The 19,850-nt window shown below is 42.5% G+C and overlaps 1 protein-coding gene across 1 annotated transcript; it reads left to right on the plus strand.

Annotated features, from left to right (window-relative positions):
• The first annotated feature begins 1,840 nt into the window (after positions 1-1,840).
• LOC129327964 (vomeronasal type-2 receptor 26-like) lies at positions 1,841-18,137 on the plus strand. Its single transcript, XM_054976712.1, has 6 exons — positions 1,841-1,899; positions 3,659-3,869; positions 4,360-5,205; positions 9,462-9,689; positions 13,502-13,628; positions 17,233-18,137. Exons 1-6 carry the CDS (start codon positions 1,841-1,843, stop codon positions 18,135-18,137), a joined length of 2,376 nt encoding a protein of 791 aa, XP_054832687.1.
• Positions 18,138-19,850: the final 1,713 nt, after the last annotated feature.

A 19,850-nucleotide genomic window follows, 5' to 3' on the forward strand; every position in this document is an offset into this window, starting at 1 on the left:
AAGTCCAATCGGTCTGAAACTTGGGGGGGTTAGAGAGGGGTTAGAGGAAGGTCCCCACCAATTTTGGGCTGATTCAGTGGGAAAATGCCTCCCCCAGACGTCCGGGAAGACGGAGGCATTTTCCCATTGAAAAAGACGAAAGCCGAAAGCCGAAAGAAAGCCGAAACAAAGCCGAAAGCCGAAACGGCTGGCCGTTTCGGCTTTCGGCTTATTCGAAAGAGATTCTTCTTTCGGCTTTCGGCTTTCAGCTTTAGCCGAAATTTTTTGGCTTGCACACCCCTACTTGTCACCAAAATGGAGGTTATAGTATGGAATGTCTTCTAAAAGCAATCGAACCACATCAGAAGCCTGAAAGAAAGCCTTGACCACGTTGCAGTCTCACAAACATCATTACGACACCTTGAGGCCTTGGGAAAGATAGTTATCTGCCCTATAATTATTAAAATAACTAGAATTATATATTTTAAGACCTATAGCTATACTGCATTCAGTCTATAAAAGCAAGCTGTATCTCAGAGATTGGTGAAATTAAATTGCATCAGGCTGGATCTGTCATACGTTGCTTTCCTACTTGATTATTCATTCTTTATGCCTACATTAAGTTGATGGTTGTCTGCTCATATTGGATAGAAGGCTTATATTGGCTGCCTATGGATTTTCTTTTTCAATTTCTCATCTTTGCTGTTTTAAATAACAGTTAACATTTTTCCTTTCCTTTATGTGAGCAAAATTTCTGATTCTTAATTTCATATCTTTTTCCCTGCTCATACAAATTACAGGTGGAGATTTTGAGTATACTTCAGTAATTAACACTGTATATTATGCATCTATTATATATATTTATGGCAGAAACCCTATGTATAATAAAGCCATACATTGCATACAAACGTATATAGCCTGTGTTTACAATACAAAAGTATCTATAAATCCAAGCGCAAAAGTGGAAAAGCAAAACAGACATAGGAACAAAAAGTTACAAGGCAGACAATTGCCTGGTCTCTTTCTCAGACAAATGAGCAGATGCATGTGAGAAAATGAAGGACCACAGCTGGAAGTGGATCAATATTTATCTAGCATTCAGATGTATGTTGCTGTTGCTATTCCTCCTGCCGTTGCTGCCTTATACTTTCAGCAAGAATTCAGAATCTGTAAGCAGTTGGCAGCCAGGCATTCCACAGTGTTGGGAGAGCTTTGGAGAAGAAATTATCATTGGAGAATGTGTATCCACTGTACTCCTTCAAGTGTTTTTATTCACCTTTACAGAGCCACCGAAGTATGGCTCAGCAGGGTGGTAAGTAGCTCTTTATGGTCTAAAAGGTCTTCATGGAGTTTTAAAATCATTCTCATGTAATTTAGACTTGAGAGTACACAGTGGAGGAGATTATGACTGTGAAGGGTTGTTTCAAATTCAGCACTTGCTAATGGGGTCATCAAGGTGCAAAAGCAAAATTATACATCTAACACCAAAATTGGAACTTCCATATTGTCTTAGGTGATTTTCCTTAATTTTCAGTGTGTCCACAGAATCCATAAATAGTTATTTATAAAAACATAAGGAACCATCCGCCTGTCAGTCCGTATGGTCATCCATATGTCCATCCATCCATCTGTTAGAACCACTAATAATCACAACCGGGCGACAGGTAATTATTAAACACTCATCAAGCAAATGTTTTTGTTACAATTTTTAAATTTTAAGTTTGTGCAAAGTGCAAAGTGTTTTAACAGATATAATAAATACTATAAATGCTATAAATACAATAAATACAGTAATAATAAAGGATCAAGTCCATATGGTTAAAACTCCAACTGGTGGGAACCGGAGTGCGATGTCAATTCCATGGTCCATATGCTTTCAAGCCACGGATTGAAGACCATCTTTAGTGAACACAAGAGCTGGTATGTCCATTTTACACACAGCCTTTTTTTTTGGTTACAATTTTTAAATTTTAAGTTTGTGCAAAGTGTTTTAACAGATATAATAAATACTATAAATGCTATAAATACAATAAATACAGTAATAATAAAGGTTAGAACTCCAACTGGTGGGAACCAGAGCGCAATGTCAATTCCATGCTCCATATGCTTCTAACCATATGGACTTGATCCTTTATTATTACTGTATTTATTGTATTTATAGCATTTATAGTATTTTTTTATATCTGTTAAAACACTTTGCACTTTGCACAAACTTAAAATTTAAAAACTGTAACAAAAACATTTGCTTGATGAGTGTTTAATAATTACTTGTCGCCCGGTTGTGATTATTAGTGGTTCTAACTGTCCCGGGCGGTACCCCGTTGTTGTCTTAGTCTTCATCCATCCATCTGTGGCAAGCAAAAGCAAATCTACACGTCTCAAAAAGGGAGGGGGCACCTTGATAACTTCCATGAACTATCAAAGTCTGTCTTGTATAGCGGATAGAATTTTGAACTAGGATCGAGAAAATTCAGGTTAGAATCTGCCGCCCCGTTCTTTCACATAAGGTTACTGCCTGATTTTGGCCCAGTCACTCTTAACTAGTCCTACTTCAAGGGGTTATTATGTGCAAAAAATGGAGGCCATGTAATTCCTTTCATTTTAAACCCCAAACTTAATAGTATAATGTGTTATGCAATTCCATTCATTTCTGGCACTGCAAGTCCCTTGATCATCCTAAAGGCGGTGGCCAGTCTTGAACCCCCTTGTCTTTATGTTCTGGTGCTTCGTGCCTGGCACAAATGGAGTACCTTAGCTTCAATGAGAAACAGCAAGGGAGGGGCACCATAGAAATAACCTGGGCAAAGATGTTCTGGCTCCCTTCATTTTTGGCACTATGCTCATCATCACTGCACTGTAACATGGTAAACAGGAGAATGCTCAGGCTTATGGGAAGCATTTCAAAATACGTATTTTCAACCCCTGCCCCCCGCCTCCATTCAAAGTATGTTTTCCTCATACAATTAAGTTTGAAAAACAACAATCACCCACTGGAGAAATTGAAGGTTCTCTGAGTAGAGTATAAAATTCAACTTTCCCGAATTTTCAGGATACCATTACTTGTGCATGTCAGTGTCTGTAGGGCAGTGCTTCTGCTAAACTCATGGTGCCAGAATCCTGTGTGCAGAAACAAAGCGGCAGATCCCTTAGAGGTTCTTTGTGATCCATCACCTGACAATCCACCACCATTTTGTAGAGTTCCTGCTCTGCTGCGTATGCTTTGATTTGGCCAGGGAATTCGTATCAAGCAGAGCCCTTCGTATGCCTGATCTCTCAACAATCCCGTGGTCTGTTTCTCTCCTCCTGAGGCTCCCATTCTGCTCTCCTGCAAAGGCCATCAATATATTTCTTATATATATATTGATTCATCCACATTCTTATCATTCATCAGTCCTCATATTCAAAGCACTGAGACTCAGAAAGAGATCTTACTAAGATTAAAGTAGTATCTCAACTGCTAAAAGGCAAATATTCTGTAGATGGAATGACTGAATTTCTGAGTTGAAGAGAGTGGCATCAGATCAAATTCTCCTTCTTGGGGGGTGGGGGGAAGCATGGCAGCTCTAACAGGATTTGAACAATATCCTGTGTGTGCTGTTACTATAACTAGTATTTTAGGGGGGAAATAAATGTTGCTTATGATACAGGAGTGTGCAACTATACAAAATTCTCTTTGCAGGTTAATGACTAAACAATATCAGCATATCCTAGCCTTTGTTTTTGCTTTTAATGAAATCAAGAAGGATTCCAAACTCTTACACAACACCACACTGGGATCAGATATCTATGACAATGCTTTCAACCCGCTGCGAAGCTCTCAAGGCATTAGAAATATACTCTTCAGAGGACAAAAGAATTATGTCAATTACAACTGTGACAGGAAGAAGAAAGTAATGGCCGTCATTGGTGGCTTCACCTCCCAAAACTCCATCCAGATGGCCAACATTTTAACAACATACAAGATTCCACAGGTATGTATATTTATAGAGATGAAAGAATACAGACAGAAACAGAAATCCCCTCCAATAACATGTCTCTCTCAGATCACTAAATTTATTCCATTGTTTATGATCCCGTGGTCAATTCTTGAAAGCTGGAATGATACGCCAATATCTTTCACTAGGTCCATATTATCCAGTGCCATTCTTTGCCCTAGCCCTGAAGGAGCCATGATCAGTTGGGGTTATTCATTGCCCTACCTTGCTAGCATGATTAGAACTTTTAAATAATAAGGATCATTACAAATTGTAACATTTCTTAGATGACTGAACAATACTAATTGATATATTTATATTAGTATTATTTGAAGGAAGAAGTATATTTTCAAAAATAAATGAAGATTTTTGGCATATCTCACAATGTCATTATCTTTCTTCTTAGGTCACTTATGGTTCCTTTGACCCGGCAACGAATGAAAAAACTCAGTTCCATTTTCTGTTCCGGATGGTTCCAAATGAATCTCCTCAATGTGTTGGGATTGTTCATCTCCTTCAGCATTTTGGATGGAATTGGATTGGCCTCCTCACATCAGATGATGACAGTGGAGAAAATTTCCTTCAAAATCTGATACCAAGGTTGTACCAGAGTAATATTTGCATTGCTTTAAAAGAACCAATTCCGACAGCAAGAGATTACACTGCAAATACAGATCTTGGTAAAATCATTGGAAGGATAGCTCTAAAAATCTGGCTTGGCAAAATCAACGTCATTCTTGTCTATGGGAATGATCAGTCTATGGAAGGTTTACGAATAATTTTACAAAATTATGAAATTGGTTATGGACTACCAATAGAGCGAGTTTGGATTATAACTTCCCAATGGGATGTAACATCTATTATGCTAGAGAGGAAATTCACACCAAAATCCCTCAATGGCAGTTTGTCCTTTGCACTGCACACAAACAAGGTGCCAGGATTTCAGGACTTCATTAAGACCCTAAATCCATATCAATCTAAGATTTATTTCATTCAAGTGTTTTGGTTGTACATATTTCGCTGTTCACTACCACTGTATAACATTTATGGGCCCCAAAACAAAAACTGTACTGGAGAGGAGAAGCTCGAGAGTATTCCTGGAACTGTGTTTGAAACGGGTATGTCTGGTCACAGCTATGGCATCTACAATGCTGTCCATGCTGTGGCACGTGCTCTCCATGCCATGTATTCATCAAGAAGTCAACAGAGAGTGATGGAGGAAGGAGGTCTTCTGTATGCTCAGCCATGGCAGGTCAGTCATGGTTCTTCTTATCACATTTGATCCATTATGAGAGCTGCTGTAGCATAGTGGTTAAGTGGTTGCACTGTGAATCATCACACTGCTGGTTCAAATGCCACTACTACCACAAGCTCTACAGGGTGCCTTGAGTAAGCCACTCCTCTCAGCACCAGCTCCCCAGCTGAATTGTGGGGATGATAATAACACTGACTGTTCACTATTCTGAGGGGGGCACTAAACTGTCTGGATGAGTGGTATATAAGCACAGTTGTTCTTATATTATATACTAGCAACAAAGCCCATTGTGGGAAAAATACAATGGGCTCTAAAAAGGGGAGGGCAGGCAGGTGGGCATTCTGTCCTCCTCCTCCTCCATCACTGATCCTGGCTGGATGAAGGTGGGAGGGGGGTGGGCATGGTCACTTCCTCTGCACCTGAGTGAGGGGGGCGGGCATTGCCACCTGCTCTGTGCTTGATCCCAGCCAGGTGAATGGGGGTGGGTGGGCATTATCTATTGCTTTGCAACTGATCCCAGCTGGGTGAAGGGCAGGCAGGCATTGCCACCTACTCCACTCCTGATCCAAAACAACAAAAAGAGAGGCACCTCCACCCAAGAAGAGGGATGTCAAAAAGTCACGCCCTGCCGCCTGACAGTCAGGGCTGGCTCTATTGCCTGATGTTTTGTATGTCACCTCTTCAGGGTCGGAAACATATCTTTGATTTTTAATGAATAAATATATAATAAATAGCCAATAAATATATTATACAAAATGTAAGTATTAAGTCACAATTCATGAATGAGAACAGTCAAATACAACAAGTCAAGAGTTGAGAATCAAGATGGCGGCAGTTAAACACCTGGAAGCCCAAGACGAGCTTCTTTTAAAGTGCTAATTTTCATTTCCTGCAAGCGTAATCTAAAGTATTGTCGAAGGCTTTCACGGCCGGAGAACGATGGTTGTTGGGGGTTTTCCGGGCTGTATTGCCGTGGTCTTGGCATTGTAGTTCCTGACGTTTCGCCAGCAGCTGTGGCTGGCATCTTCAGAGGTGTAGCACCAAAAGACAGAGATCTCTGTCTTTTGGTGCTACACCTCTGAAGATGCCAGCCACAGCTGCTGGCGAAACGTCAGGAACTACAATGCCAAGACCACGGCAATACAGCCCGGAAAACCCCCAACAACCATCGTAATCTAAAGTACTATCACAATACATTAATTTATATTTTTAAAGTTGCAATAAACACGAGTTCATTATTCAACCCCTTCGGTTTGAGAGAACCCAAGTGATGTATCCAAAAACACTCCCTCTGTAAAAGGGTTCTCTGTAAAGGACGAGAAGAAACGTGTTGCCCAGATTATAAAACCATAAATTCAAAGTCGTCTTCCCTATGCTTCTGTTGTATAAAATGCTCCATCAATGGGGCTTCTATGATGCCATTCTTAATACAAGAAATAAGTTCAAGCAAGCGAGTCCTTAATGGTCTGGCTGTACTACCCACATACAGTGTTTCACTTCTTCCAACACGCTCCACACCTGTTGAAGAAGAAAGAAGATAGAAGCTGTTATTCAGCTTTATAGAAACTATCCTCATTACCTTCCATGGCTCACATTTGGACTATTTTCCTTTGAAGTTTTGGTCTTACTGGACTTCACCCGTTGGACTATTCACTGTTATGACATTGTACTTTAGAGTGGCTTGCCTTGTGTAGATGTTTGCTTGACTATATTGGATGGTACATTCTATCCGTGTTCACTGTGTAAAAATATACAGTGGTACTGTATTTTAACATTGTTGACTGTTTTGATATTGATTTATTCTTTCCTCCACATACAGTTCATTCTGTTGATATTTTGCTCACTCTTTTTTTTTAAATATTTTTTTTATTTTTAATATCTAAAACAAAAACCTACAAAAAAAAACTACAAAAGTACTAGGAAAGGAGAAAAGGGAAAGAAGAAGGAAAAGGGGAAGGAGGGCTGGAAAAGGGGGGGGGGTTTACATACAAACAATAAACACTACACTACAATGTTTTCCCTTCATACTGCCATAGTTAAAAATTTAAACCTTCATAAAGTAATGATGGAGTGGTTGACCTTGCAAAATACAAAATACAACCCATATTAAATTTTCTTCTTCCCCCCGCTGGGCCTCGGACGCAGTTCTCTCTGAGCAGCTACAGCCACTGCGCTCACTGCCTCCCCCCTCCCTTCAGGCTTCGAGTCTTCTTCATTTTGCATGGTATCTTGCCCGAATTCTTGATTTTTGTCCACAAAATCCCTTAGCTGATCCTCTGAGTTTATCTTGTAGGCTTGATCTTTATAATTAAACCAAATTCCTTCCGGAAAAAGCCATTTATACTTTATCCCTCGTTCCCTCAGGAGAGCTGCGAGCTTTTTGTACTTAAATCTTCTTTTCCAAACTAGAAATGGAACGTCCTTCAGTATCTTGACTTTATTTCCCAGAAAGTCCAAATCCGCATTATATGAGTTAAATAGGATAGTGTCTCGGACCTTCCTAGATGAAAACTCAATAAAAATCTCGCGAGGCAGCTGCTGCTTCATTGCATATTTTGAAAAAGCCCGACGGACTTCCAAAATGGCGCTTTTTACCTCTTCCTTAGTTGCCCTCGCGGGTGATGCCAATAATTCCAAGGCAAGCTCCCTTAGATCCTCGTTTTCCTCCTCTTTAACATTCTGGAGACGCAAAACAGTCTGTGTTCGTTCCACTTGCAGCCCGATCAGCTGGTTTTCCACCAGCTTTAGCTCCTTGTTCGTTGCTCTCATGAGTGACGCATTTTCCCGAGCAGACTTCTCTGCCCCCCCCCACTGCTTCCATAATGGCTTTCACATCGCTCTCAATTAAGCCCACCCTTTGATCTGTTTCATTCAGCTTGTCAACAAAGGGTTTTATGGCTTCGATGACCGACCTTTTCACCAATTCCTCGAGCGACTCTGTTTTTCCTGCAGGGCAGCTGAAATTGACTTGCCCAAAGCAGGACTCTGCTTTTTCGCTGCTATTTTTGGGGGGGGGGGGGGACCGCCAACCTTCTGAAACTCAGCGAGGGGGAAGAAATCCGAGTCTTCTTAACTGCAGATCCCACCACTCCTTCGCATACGCTTGTAATAACAGAAGGGATTCGCTTACTTACAGGCTTCCGCCTAGTCCTGTTCTTTGCCATTTTCCATGGCCCGGCAGCACGCAAGGTGCCATGCATGTCTGCCGGCCTCCATGGGGACAAACGGGCAATTTACCCCCTGCCTCGATTTGCCAGAGGGCTCTTCCCGCAGCGTCCCGGGCCCTGACTCCCTCCCTGGGAGTCCTGGGGGCTAATCTTTGCAGATCAGCCGCCCGGTCAGGCTGCTCGGACGTTTCCTCTCGGACCTGTGAAGAGGAGCGTCCGACATGGCCGCAAAAACAAAACCGAATCCCGATATTTTGCTCACTCTTGATCCCAGCTGGATGAAGGTGGGGGAGGGCATTGCCACCTGCTCTGCTCCTGATTCCAGCTGGGTGAAGGTGGGGATGGGTGGGCATTGCCTCCTTCTCTGCACCTGATCTAAGCTGGGTGAAGGGCAGGCAGGCATTGCCACCAGCTCCACTACTGATCCCAGTTGGGTGAAGGAGGAAGGTGGGCATTGCCACCTGCTCCGCTCCTGATCCCAGCAGGTAGGCATTGCCACCTGCTATGCTACTGATTCCAGCTCGTTGAAGGTGGGGGAGGTCATTGTAGCCTGTATCTCATCTGATGTCGGCCTCGGCTTCCCATTGTGGTGCACTCTCTGGAGGTCTGGCTGCCTCATCTGGGCTTCCCTTCACAGCAGCGCCCTCTGGTGGTGCACCAGCTTAGGACGTAAGTTGTCGTGAATACACTTAGCTTTTTATATAGTAGGATTATGAACTACTTTGTGTGCACGATCTCAAATGTCATTTTAGAGATCCAGGCTCCATTAGAAAATCGTTCCACTTGCAGTGCAGAAACAAAGATGGACACCCTGGTGTGTGAGAGAAAAAACATTGAATAACTGTTCCTCACACATGATAGATATCTTCAATTTGTGTTTATACAGAGGGCATATATCTTAAGATGGCTCCAGTCATGCATGAGCAACATGAGAGCAACCCAAATTCTCCTTTTCAAAAGATGAATCCCTGGGTTATGATTCTGGTAGAATTTCATGTTTAGGGAGTCATATAGTAGATGTCAAATCTATGAGGTTTATTTCCTGCTACATTTTTACTTACGTAAAGTGCTTCTTCCCTAACCTAGCTTTATTCATTTTTGAGAAATGTTCGCTTTAACAATTCTGCTGGAGATGAAATCTTTTTTGATGAAAATGGGGACCTGGCAGCTGGCTATGATATTGTGAACTTGGTCACATTCCCAAATCAATCTTTCCAAAAAATTCAAGTTGGTCGGATGAAATCTAAGACAACTGCAGGTGAAGAGTTTGTGATTAATAGAAGTTTGCTGATATGGAATCACAAATTTCAGCAGGTATTTATGATATTTTTTAAACTTCATGACACTTCTTTAGAATAGAGGAGAAGCTTTTTTGTTATCTGCTCTGTCCTTGAAAAGCTATTAAAGCTGCAACCAGTTGTTCTCCTCTGGAGCCATAAAATAAAAAGCACTGTTGTCAGAAATGGTCATTGGCCAATGTGGTCCTTAGTTTTATACTTACGTGCCATCGGGAGAGAGATGCCACCTGTTTCCTGTGCCTGTATTCTCTTCGATATTTATGCATACTCATGTAAAGATATAATATTTGAGGGTAGTGTAAATGTCTAACACTCACTATATATTAATTCAAATTATTATTATCAAACTATTAAGAGGGACCGTATCCCTTTTGTTGCAAAAATCCCAAGTTGTAAGAAACATGAAAATAACTGGTTTTGATGTATGACCACAGAGGTGTTAAAGAGAAAACTGACCTCAACAAGGAAGGATGGTAGAAGCAAAGTTTATAACAGAAAAAATAGTTGGCATTCAATTAGTCACTGAAAGAGTGGTAAGCTGCAGTACTGCAGCCCAACTCTGCTCACAACTTGAGTTTGATCCCGGCGGAAGCCAGGTTCAGGTAGCCAGCTCAAGGTTGACTCAGCCTTCCATCCTTCCGAGGTCAGCAAAATGAGTACCCAGTTTCCTGGGGGGTAAAGTGTAGGTGACTGGGGAATGCAATGGCAAACCACCCTGTAAAAAGTCTACCAAGAAAACGTTGTGATGTGGCGTCCCCCCCATGGGTCAGTAATGACTCGATGCTTACATAGGGGACTATCATTACCCTTTACCTATTATATATATAGGTAAAGGGTAAAGGTGCTTTACCCAGCTGGTACTTTATCCAGCTGCTCCCCCCTTCACCCAGCAAGGATCAGGTGTGCAGCTAGCAGCCCTGTCCACACACACCCCTTCACCTATCCAGAATAAGGCAGAGCAGGAGGCAATGCCCACTCCCCCTTCCCTTGGCTGGGATCAGGAGTGGACTAGGTGACAATGCCACCCCCCCCACACACCTTCACCCAGCCAGGATCAGGAGCGGATCAGGTGGCAATGACCACCCACACCTTCACCCAAGTTGGATCAGGTGAAGTTGGCAATGTCCACCACCTGCATTCACCCACCTGGGATCAAGAGCCAAACAGGTGGCAATGTCTGCCCCCCACCATCACAAGTTGGGATCAGGAGCAGAGCAGGTTGCAATGCCCCCCCCTTCACAAGGATGGACTCTGGCATGGAACAGGAGGCCATGCCCTCTCCCCCTTCACTCAGCTGTCATCAAGAGTGGAGCAGGTGGAAAAGACCACTCCCTTCACCCAGCCAGGGTCCAGCATGGAACAGGCTGCAATGGCCGCCCCCTTCACCCTGCCATCATCAGGTGTGGTGTACGTTGCAATGCCTGCCTCCCCTTCACCCTGTGCCATGATCAGGCACAGAGCAGGCAACAATGCCAGCCCCCTTCAACAAGCCTGAATCAGGAGCAGAGCCGGTGGCAGTAGCGAAGCAGGTAGAAATGCCCGCCCTCCACTTTCATCAGTTGGGATTATGAGTGGAGCATGACACAATGCCTACCCCCTTCACCTGGCTGGGATCATGCATGGAGCTGGTGTTAATGCCCTCCCTCTCTTCACCCTATCTGGTGCACTGCAGGTGGCAATGCCTGCCCAACACCTTTGCCCAGAGAGCAACAAAACAATGGCACTTCCTGTACTGTAACAGTGAAACTAAAGAGAACCCTCACGGGAAGGAACAACAATTACAAATTAATAAACAACTCTATTATAAGTGCCCAAAGGGCCATATGTATTTCTTATATAAATAAACCAATCAGTGAGATGACCAATTACAATTTATACAATGATTCTTCCTTAAACTTGAAAAATACAAAGGTCCAAACAAAATGTGTCCTGTATCTTCTTTAAATAAAGTAGCATTCATGCACAGCTATGTCCACACATGGCAAGGGAATCCATGGCTGCACACCCAATCTGGGGCCGGCTGAAAAGCTCAGATTTCGTACAGAATCTTCCTCAGGGGTGTGGCCAAACACTGCAAAACAAACATCTTACGATTGGGTGTGCAGCCGTGGATTCCCTTACCATGTGTGGACATAGCTGTGCATGAATGCTACTTTATTTAAAGAAGATACAGGACACATTTTGTTTGGACCTTTGTATTTTTCAAGTTTAAGGAAGAATCATTGTATAAATTGTAATTGGTCATCTCACTGATTGGTTTATTTATATAAGAAATACATATGGCCCTTTGGGCACTTATAATAGAGTTGTTTATTAATTTGTAATTGTTGTTCCAACACCTTCGCCCAGCAGGGATCAGGAACAAAAAAAAGTGGCAATGACCACCCCCAGCCTTCACCTAGCCAGAATCAGTCATGGAGCAGGAGGCAAAGCCGACCTGTCCACTCCGTATATATATTTAATTGCCGGCTTGCTGGCACTACTAGGCTCCCTGGCCATTGCTTTGCTTCCCAATTTCCAGCTTTAGAAGTCAGTGAAGTGTGTTTGTGCAGAACCCCAGCTACTTTGAGGGTTTGGAAAGTGAATCCCTTCATTGTATGGGATTGAAACTTAGATATTTGTTGGATTAGAAGGATGAATGCTTTCCCTGTAAGTTTGGTGGAGTTTTTCTAGATGCACACCTCTATAATAACCTACGTGCCGTGAGTTTAAATTCATTGGATTTCTTGCCTTATACCTTTATCGAGGTATAAGGTCTGTTAGAGACAGAACATTTTGGAGGTCTTTCATTTATAGGGTTGCCATAGATCAGAAATGACTTGACGGCACATAACACACACACAACTTTATCAAATATTACATAGTCTCATGGACACCAGGAGCACTTGGAAGGACCGTACCATGTAGTGATATCTAGCAATCATTGAGGGGAAAGTGCCATCTTGCTCCCTACAATGCACAGAGTGAATGTAGAGCAAATACTACACTAGGATTACAAGAAATAAGACATGTGGGTGGATACTCCATCTTTGATTTCACTTTTACAAATAGCACCCTTTCCCATAATGCAAAAAAAAAAAAGGAACATAAGATGGACACTGAATGGTTCTGAATCTATTGTGATATTTACATTTGCCACATTCCGTAGTACATCCATAATGTATCCAATGTATACAAGAATCCAGAGACTATATTATTCTGCTGAAGTTTTTGTCCTGGGCTCTATAAGCCACCAAGAAGAAATAGGAATGAGCTGGAAGAGACTGCACTGTACCACTACAGACAGAGAGTCATAGTTTCAAATGTTCCCCTATGTGAAAATTCTTTAGAAATGAAAAACTTGTATAAGTTCCACAACAACTTTCTACCTGATGTGTTTGTTTTCTTGCTTGCTGGCAACTTTTGTCTCGAAATATTCCAAACCAGTATTTCCTCAGAACAGGAATTCTGATGCAGGAATAAAGACATTTCTTGCTCATGATGAGACAAACGGAATTTTGGCTTGGCTTTTAATAATCAGAATACAGACGGCCATAGTAGATAGAGGTATAAGTGGCAGAGAATGGCTATGCAGAGGATGAGTAAGATGCACAATGAGGGGTATTTGTTGAGGGGAAGAGAGATGCATATGGAGGACAAACTTGGTCCCTCTTTTTACTTAGCTCCTTCTCTATTTCTTATCAATGTTATGATCTTTATTTGTATACAAGAAAGGAGTACATAATTCCTGATCTGTTCTTGGGCAAAAGGTTTGGAATCAAGAATCATCTTTGTAAGGGACAAGCAGTGTATTTCCCTCATCAACCCCTTCTTTTTGCTTCTCTTTAGCATGTCCCACGCAGCACATGTGTCGAGAGCTGCCCCACCGGACACAGCAGGATTGTTCAAGAGGGGAAGCAAGTTTGTTGCTACGATTGTATTCAATGCCCAGAAGGAAAAATTGCAGCCCAGATGGGTAAGTAAAAGGATACAATTATAAGAGAAAATCTCCAAATGTGTCCTATTTGATCCTACTTCCATTACTAGTCTGTGCACTGAATATACCAAGGGATTTTCCTCCACATTCTGGAAAATCGATAGTCAATGAGAGTTTTATGACCTACTTCCACTTGATGTAAATTTTCACTTTTTCCCTTCTGTTTTCTAATGTATAAACAGAATGCCCACTTAGGACAGGGTTCCATAACATACTTCAGCCCATGGGAACTGTTGGGCTTTTGAGGACAGGTTGTAGGTACCATGATAAAATTACTGTTGTGCCCAGCATGACCAAACGTAAAACATTTGGAGTTTTCAAATCGAGTGTCCTCTTGTGATAGAAGCAGTTGTTTCTGAACAATTGCTTCCGGAAGGCTGAAGGGTGGTGTCTCCAGGGCTCTTCTGAAGCACCAGCGATTAAACTGTGGGAGAGGGAAGCAAGGAAGAGTTTGTTTGCTTTGACAAAGAGATGAATTGAGGAACACTAGAAGTGAGCCCCCACCACTCTATTCTTACACTAACCTTGTTCACATGAACCATGTTGTTGTAATCAAGCCAAATCCTTGGAGAGTCTAATCAGACTCAGGCCCCAACGATACATAACAAGGGATTCTCTAAGCAGTTAGCACATGGAAGACACAATTAAGACTAAAATATATGTGTCAGAGAATGAGGGCCAGTGAAGGTAACATGTGTCCAAAAGGACTGCAAATCATCCCAGGTCCATCCAAAAGTGGGTGCAGTCCAAGCAATCAGCTCCAAGGAAGTGTGAAGACGCATCACAATGGCAATTCTCATTGGTGGGCTCCACTAATTTTGTTACACTAAATTTCTTGAACAACTTTGGGTGCAGTACTGAGAAAGTATTCTGCACTGATGTTAAACAAGGCTTCCTTGTGTAGACTCAGAAGTAGGATTGTTAAGGGGAGGGGAATTTGTTTGGGTGAAATTCATTTCCTTAAAATAGTCATAGATGGGGCCCTTTCTCTGTTACTTCTCTTTGAAAAGACATTATTGTACCCTGTTGTAACTTCAGCCCTGGCAGTTGTTTTCTCTTGTACTGGGCCTCCGCACACCAACCTTGAAGCGCCACCTGCTTGCGATATTTATCAGTAGTTTGAATACTGAAGAAGCAATTCTTCCTCCTGCCCCAAAGGCTGCAGCAATAGCAGATGAAGCCACAGCAAGAGACACCCCCCCTTTTTTCCCGGTTGAGCTGTAGTTCAAATCAGATTCCTAACAAACATCATCACTTGTACTTCTCCCCATTCGGGACTCAAAATAGCTGACATTGTTCTCCAGGATCACCTCAACACAACAGACCTGTGAGGTAGGTCAGGCTGAGAGGGTGTGACCCACCCACAGTCGGTAGATTGAAGGGGGTGGGTATTGCCACCTGCTCCGTGCCTTATCCTGGCTGTGAGAAGGGAAGAAGAGCATTGCCTCCTGCTCTGCGACTGATCCCAGCCAGGTGAAATCATGGGGTGGGCATTGCCACCTGCTCCACTCCTGATCCCAACTGGATGATGGCCGGGGTGGGCACTGCCACCTGCTCTGCTCCTGATCCCAGCAAGGTGAAGGGGGATGGACATGTTCACTTGTTCCACTATTAATACCAACTGGGTTATGGTGGTGTGTGGGCATTGCTACCTGCTCTGCTACTACCTGCTTTGTCAAGGTGAGGGGTGGGCATTGCATCCTACTCAGAAGTAGGCTTGTTAAGGGGAAGGGAATTTATTTTGGTGAAATTCATTTCATTGAAAATAGTCATAGATGGGGCCCTTTCTCTGTGATTTCTCTTTGAAAAGACATTCTTGTACCCTATTTAAACTTCAGCCCTGCAGTTGTTTTCTCTTGTACTGGGCCTCCACACACAAGCATGGAAGCTCCACCTGCTTGCGATATTTTACAGTGGTTTAAATACTGAAGAAGCAATTCTTCCTCCTGCCCAAAGAGCTGCAGCAATAGCAGATGAAGCCACAGTAAGAGCCACCATCTTTTGTTGGTGAGCTGTAGTTCAAAACAAATTTATAATAGACTCTTCTGTGTCTTCAAGAGCTGTGAGCTAGCCATCTTGGTGACAAGGGCATGGAGTGAATGAGTCCTTGTGAACTGGAACACTGATGTTTACAAGATTGAAAATCTTTCATCAACTAATATAGAACATTGGGACCAGCAAGAAATAACCAAGGAAATATGCTCTCAGGAGAGTGGCATTAACCTCGTTTGCTTGTACAGTGGTAATTTTGGCCAAAAGTGCTGGTATGAAGATTTTTGCATCGTTAATAACCCAGATATCAAACTTAGATACAAACATAAATGAAGCAGATACAACATCATCAAACAAAAAATCATTAATCAACGAAATGTGTAAACAGGGTTTAGAGCAAAGAAATCAGAACTATAGAAAGTACAGTTCGTAATACTTAAAAGCATCAAATTTATATGTAGGTTTTTTTACCTCAGTGGAAAAAATATCCAAGTGAACAACAGCTTTATGTTCAACTGTGTGGTAGTCCATTAATATATTTTTCTTCCCCTGGTGGATCTGAAATTATTTTGGGCAAAAAACGAAATCATGAGTCTAAATAAATTGGGTCTTTGAATGTCAAAAAACAAAACAAAACAAATTTATAACAATCATCATAGCCTATGTTTCTCCCTATTGGACAGCCAAAATAGCTGACATTGTTCTCCGTGGTCTCCTCAACATGACAACCCTGTGAGGTAGGTCAGGCCAAAGGGTGTGACCCACCCACAGTCAGGCAACAATGTTCCTTGGCAGTATCTCTTTGATCCTACCCCGACATTCTAACCACAGCACCAGACAGGCTCTAATCACTCAAGGAGAGAGAATATTTTCCACGCCCCTGTCTCTGCTGGCTGCTCATGCCGGTCCCCGGGAAGAAAATCTTTTCTTCCATTGCAATTACCAGACTTCATTTGGGACATAATCTACCTCCTGATATGATTCCCTTCATTTTTGTCGCTGAAAGTCCCACTATCCTCTTGAAGCAGGACTCATATTTTTAACCATCTCGCTTTATTTTCCAGTGAGTTATGCCTGCCACAGACAACCATTACATCCAAAGGAAAAACGGGGTGGGGGGGGACCACTGTGGACAATTTTGATGCTCCTATCTTTAGTTTTGGGTGAATTATGCATGCCATAGATAACTATCGCTTCCAAAGCTATAGAGTCTGGGTTTTCTCTGGAGCATGTGGGCCAGGATGCCTCAATCCTCTTTAGGTCTGGCTCTGCTATTACCATGATCATCCTGAACAACTTTGCCAGTTTTGAGGCTTCAGTCTTTATTGTTGGTTGAGTTCAACCTGCAACAGACAATCCAAACATCTGTTGCAAAAGTACCGGGCACCAACTGCACATAACCTAGGTCAGGATCTCTCCATTATCTTCCTAAGTGGCAATAGGGGGTTCCAGGGAGTAATTGAGTAAAGAGGAATGAAGAGACTTTCTCTTAACAACCCTTCTCAGCAGCATCGTTCAACTGGCACAATTAGGAATTAATAAAATGGGCAACAGTACATTCAAAAATGGTTGTAACAATTATGAATTTCAGATGCAGACCAATGTGAGAAATGCCCAGATGATGAATATCCAAACCAAAAAAGGGATCAGTGCGTTCCGAAATCCATAACCTACTTAACGTATGAGGACCCCATGGGAGCAAGCTTGGCTTCTATTGCTGTTTTATTTTTTGTGGCCACGGTTATAGTGATGGGGATCTTTGCCACACACTGGAACACCCCCATCGTCAAAGCCAACAATCGAAGCATCACCTGTGTCCTGCTTTCCTCTCTGCTGATCGGCTTTCTGTGCTCCTTCCTATTCCTCGGCCATCCTGGGACGGTGACCTGCCTTCTCCGGCAAACATTGTTGGGCATCATCTTCACTGTTGCCATGTCTTGTATTTTGGCCAAAACAATCACTGTGGTGGTTGCCTTCATAGCTACCAAGCCAGGGAACAGGATGAGAAAATGGGTGGGGAAGAGATTGGCCATGTCAGTCATCGTTCCCTGTTGTTTAATTCAAACTAGCATCTGTGTGCTGTGGTTGGCAATTTCACCCCCCTTCCCAGAGTTTGACATGCACTCCCAAATGGGCCATATCATCGTACAATGCAATGAAGGCTCAGACATCATGTTCTACATTGTATTGGGCTACATGGGTCTTCTGGCCACCATCAGTTTCATGGTGGCCTTCCTAGCCAGGACATTGCCGGATTCTTTCAATGAAGCCAAGCTGATCACCTTCAGCATGCTGGTCTTCTGCAGTGTTTGGATCTCCTTTGTCCCCACCTATCTGAGCACCAAGGGGAAAGACATGGTGGCCGTGGAGGTCTTCTCCATCTTAGCCTCTAGTGGAGGCTTATTGGCTTGTATCTTCTTCCCCAAATGCTACATTATTATATTCAAAACTCACCTGAACACCAGAGAGCAGCTAGGAAGGAAAACAAATACCTAGCACTTAACACTCAGATATTTTCAATCAGTTTCTCTTTCTTCTACCTCTTTATTAATGATTAGGAAAAAAACTGAATAGGTGCAGAATCATTGGATGGCATGGAGCCTTAACACTGTGGACAAAGCACTAACAGCAAGAGAAATTTCACCAGTCTTTCTTAATGAGTGTACTTTTTGCCTTCATAACCTCTTCCCTAAGCATTTTGACTGGCATATTTTGGGGGGATACTGGAAGAGATTATGGGTATGGGGCTGTTGCCCCTGGGTGGGGAAGTAACAATATATGTGGGAAATTAAGTCCCACCTCATTTGCTTATTTATTGCATAAGTATTCCATGTTATTTATTTTAAATATATACATAATGTATGTGTAATACATATTATTTACTGAAGCTATGTATACCTTCTTGTTATTATAGCCCCCCCCTTTTACAATCTATTCTTGTATTATGCACTTGTCCTTTTGCTGTTGTGTTTTATGCATAGTGTCTTCTAATAAATCATTTAATTCATTTCAGCAACAATTTTGACACTTACTTTCTGCTAACAGTCCTCATGTACCCACCACAAGGATAAATTCCTGGGAAAGCAGAGTCCTCCTGCTTAAAGAGACCCATTACCAACCTGTGAGGGGCAGGCCTTGTTCCACCATATACTGAGTTAAACTTTAGTTCAGGCTTCATGCCTGTAAGAGATCTTACTAAGCCTGTTCGCTGAGAAAGGCACAGCCACTGTTAATTAGCTGCACCTGCACTGCTTTCATTTCTTGATAAAGTGGCCTTGAGAAGCCCAGTGCCCATCACTGCTCTCATCTCCAAGCTATGCTCCCTAACTTTCTCACTGAGGTAATGTCCAATTAAGTCATGAGCCCTGATTGGTTCCTTCAGTGGGCTGAAGGCCCCACCATTTTGAAGAAGCTTCTCTGTTTCTAGCCATTCTACACTATTCCAGACTGGACCAGCTATGCAACCTTGTAATCACTGCCAGCTACCAGCTACACAAGAAGAGAGCTTCTAGCTTCATGCCAACTCCAGGATGCCTAGAATGGGCTGGCATGGATGGACTTTGGTAAGACCAACCAGCTTTGAAATCAACTTAGAGACTCTTTAGACAGCTAGCCAGTGAGTAGTATTTTAGCCAGAAAAATGTAGATATATTAGCAAGCTGTTATTCGTCTTTGCCTTGCCTAAATGCTTTTATGAGCGGTTTCTGCCTAGCACATGCTCCCATGTTCTTCTTCTAATGCTTTCCTTATATATTTTATCAGCCTGTGTCCAGTGTTGCTTGCTAAGGAGGTACACACACTCACAAAGAACCCAGGAAGCAGGGGTGCTTCAAACTAATGACCAGGGCTCTTAGAGGCTCATAGGGGCCTGTGTGGTCAAGAGAACCAGCAGGGATGGGAGATGAGAGGCTCTGGGTCAAAACACAACCCGTTGAGATAAATATTTGAAAATAGTAGAATAAAATCAATTTTACAAGCTCATTAAGCTGCCATTTCTTGAAGTTCGGGATTATAAAGCAAACAGTAAAAACAACCTGACAGAAGTACATCTGTGGAGGATGGAGATATCAGAAACTGTTTATTTCCCAGGGCTTTGGGGAGGAGAAAATAAAAGGGCAACAAGCAGGTATAAATAACACATTGTGTATATACTAATGAAAAAGTTGTCATAACAGTTCTGTGAGACAGGCTAGACTAAGACTGACTGGC

Source organism: Eublepharis macularius, chromosome 4 (genome assembly GCF_028583425.1).
Source record: "Eublepharis macularius isolate TG4126 chromosome 4, MPM_Emac_v1.0, whole genome shotgun sequence".
Classification (NCBI taxonomy): Eukaryota; Metazoa; Chordata; class Lepidosauria; order Squamata; family Eublepharidae; genus Eublepharis; species Eublepharis macularius.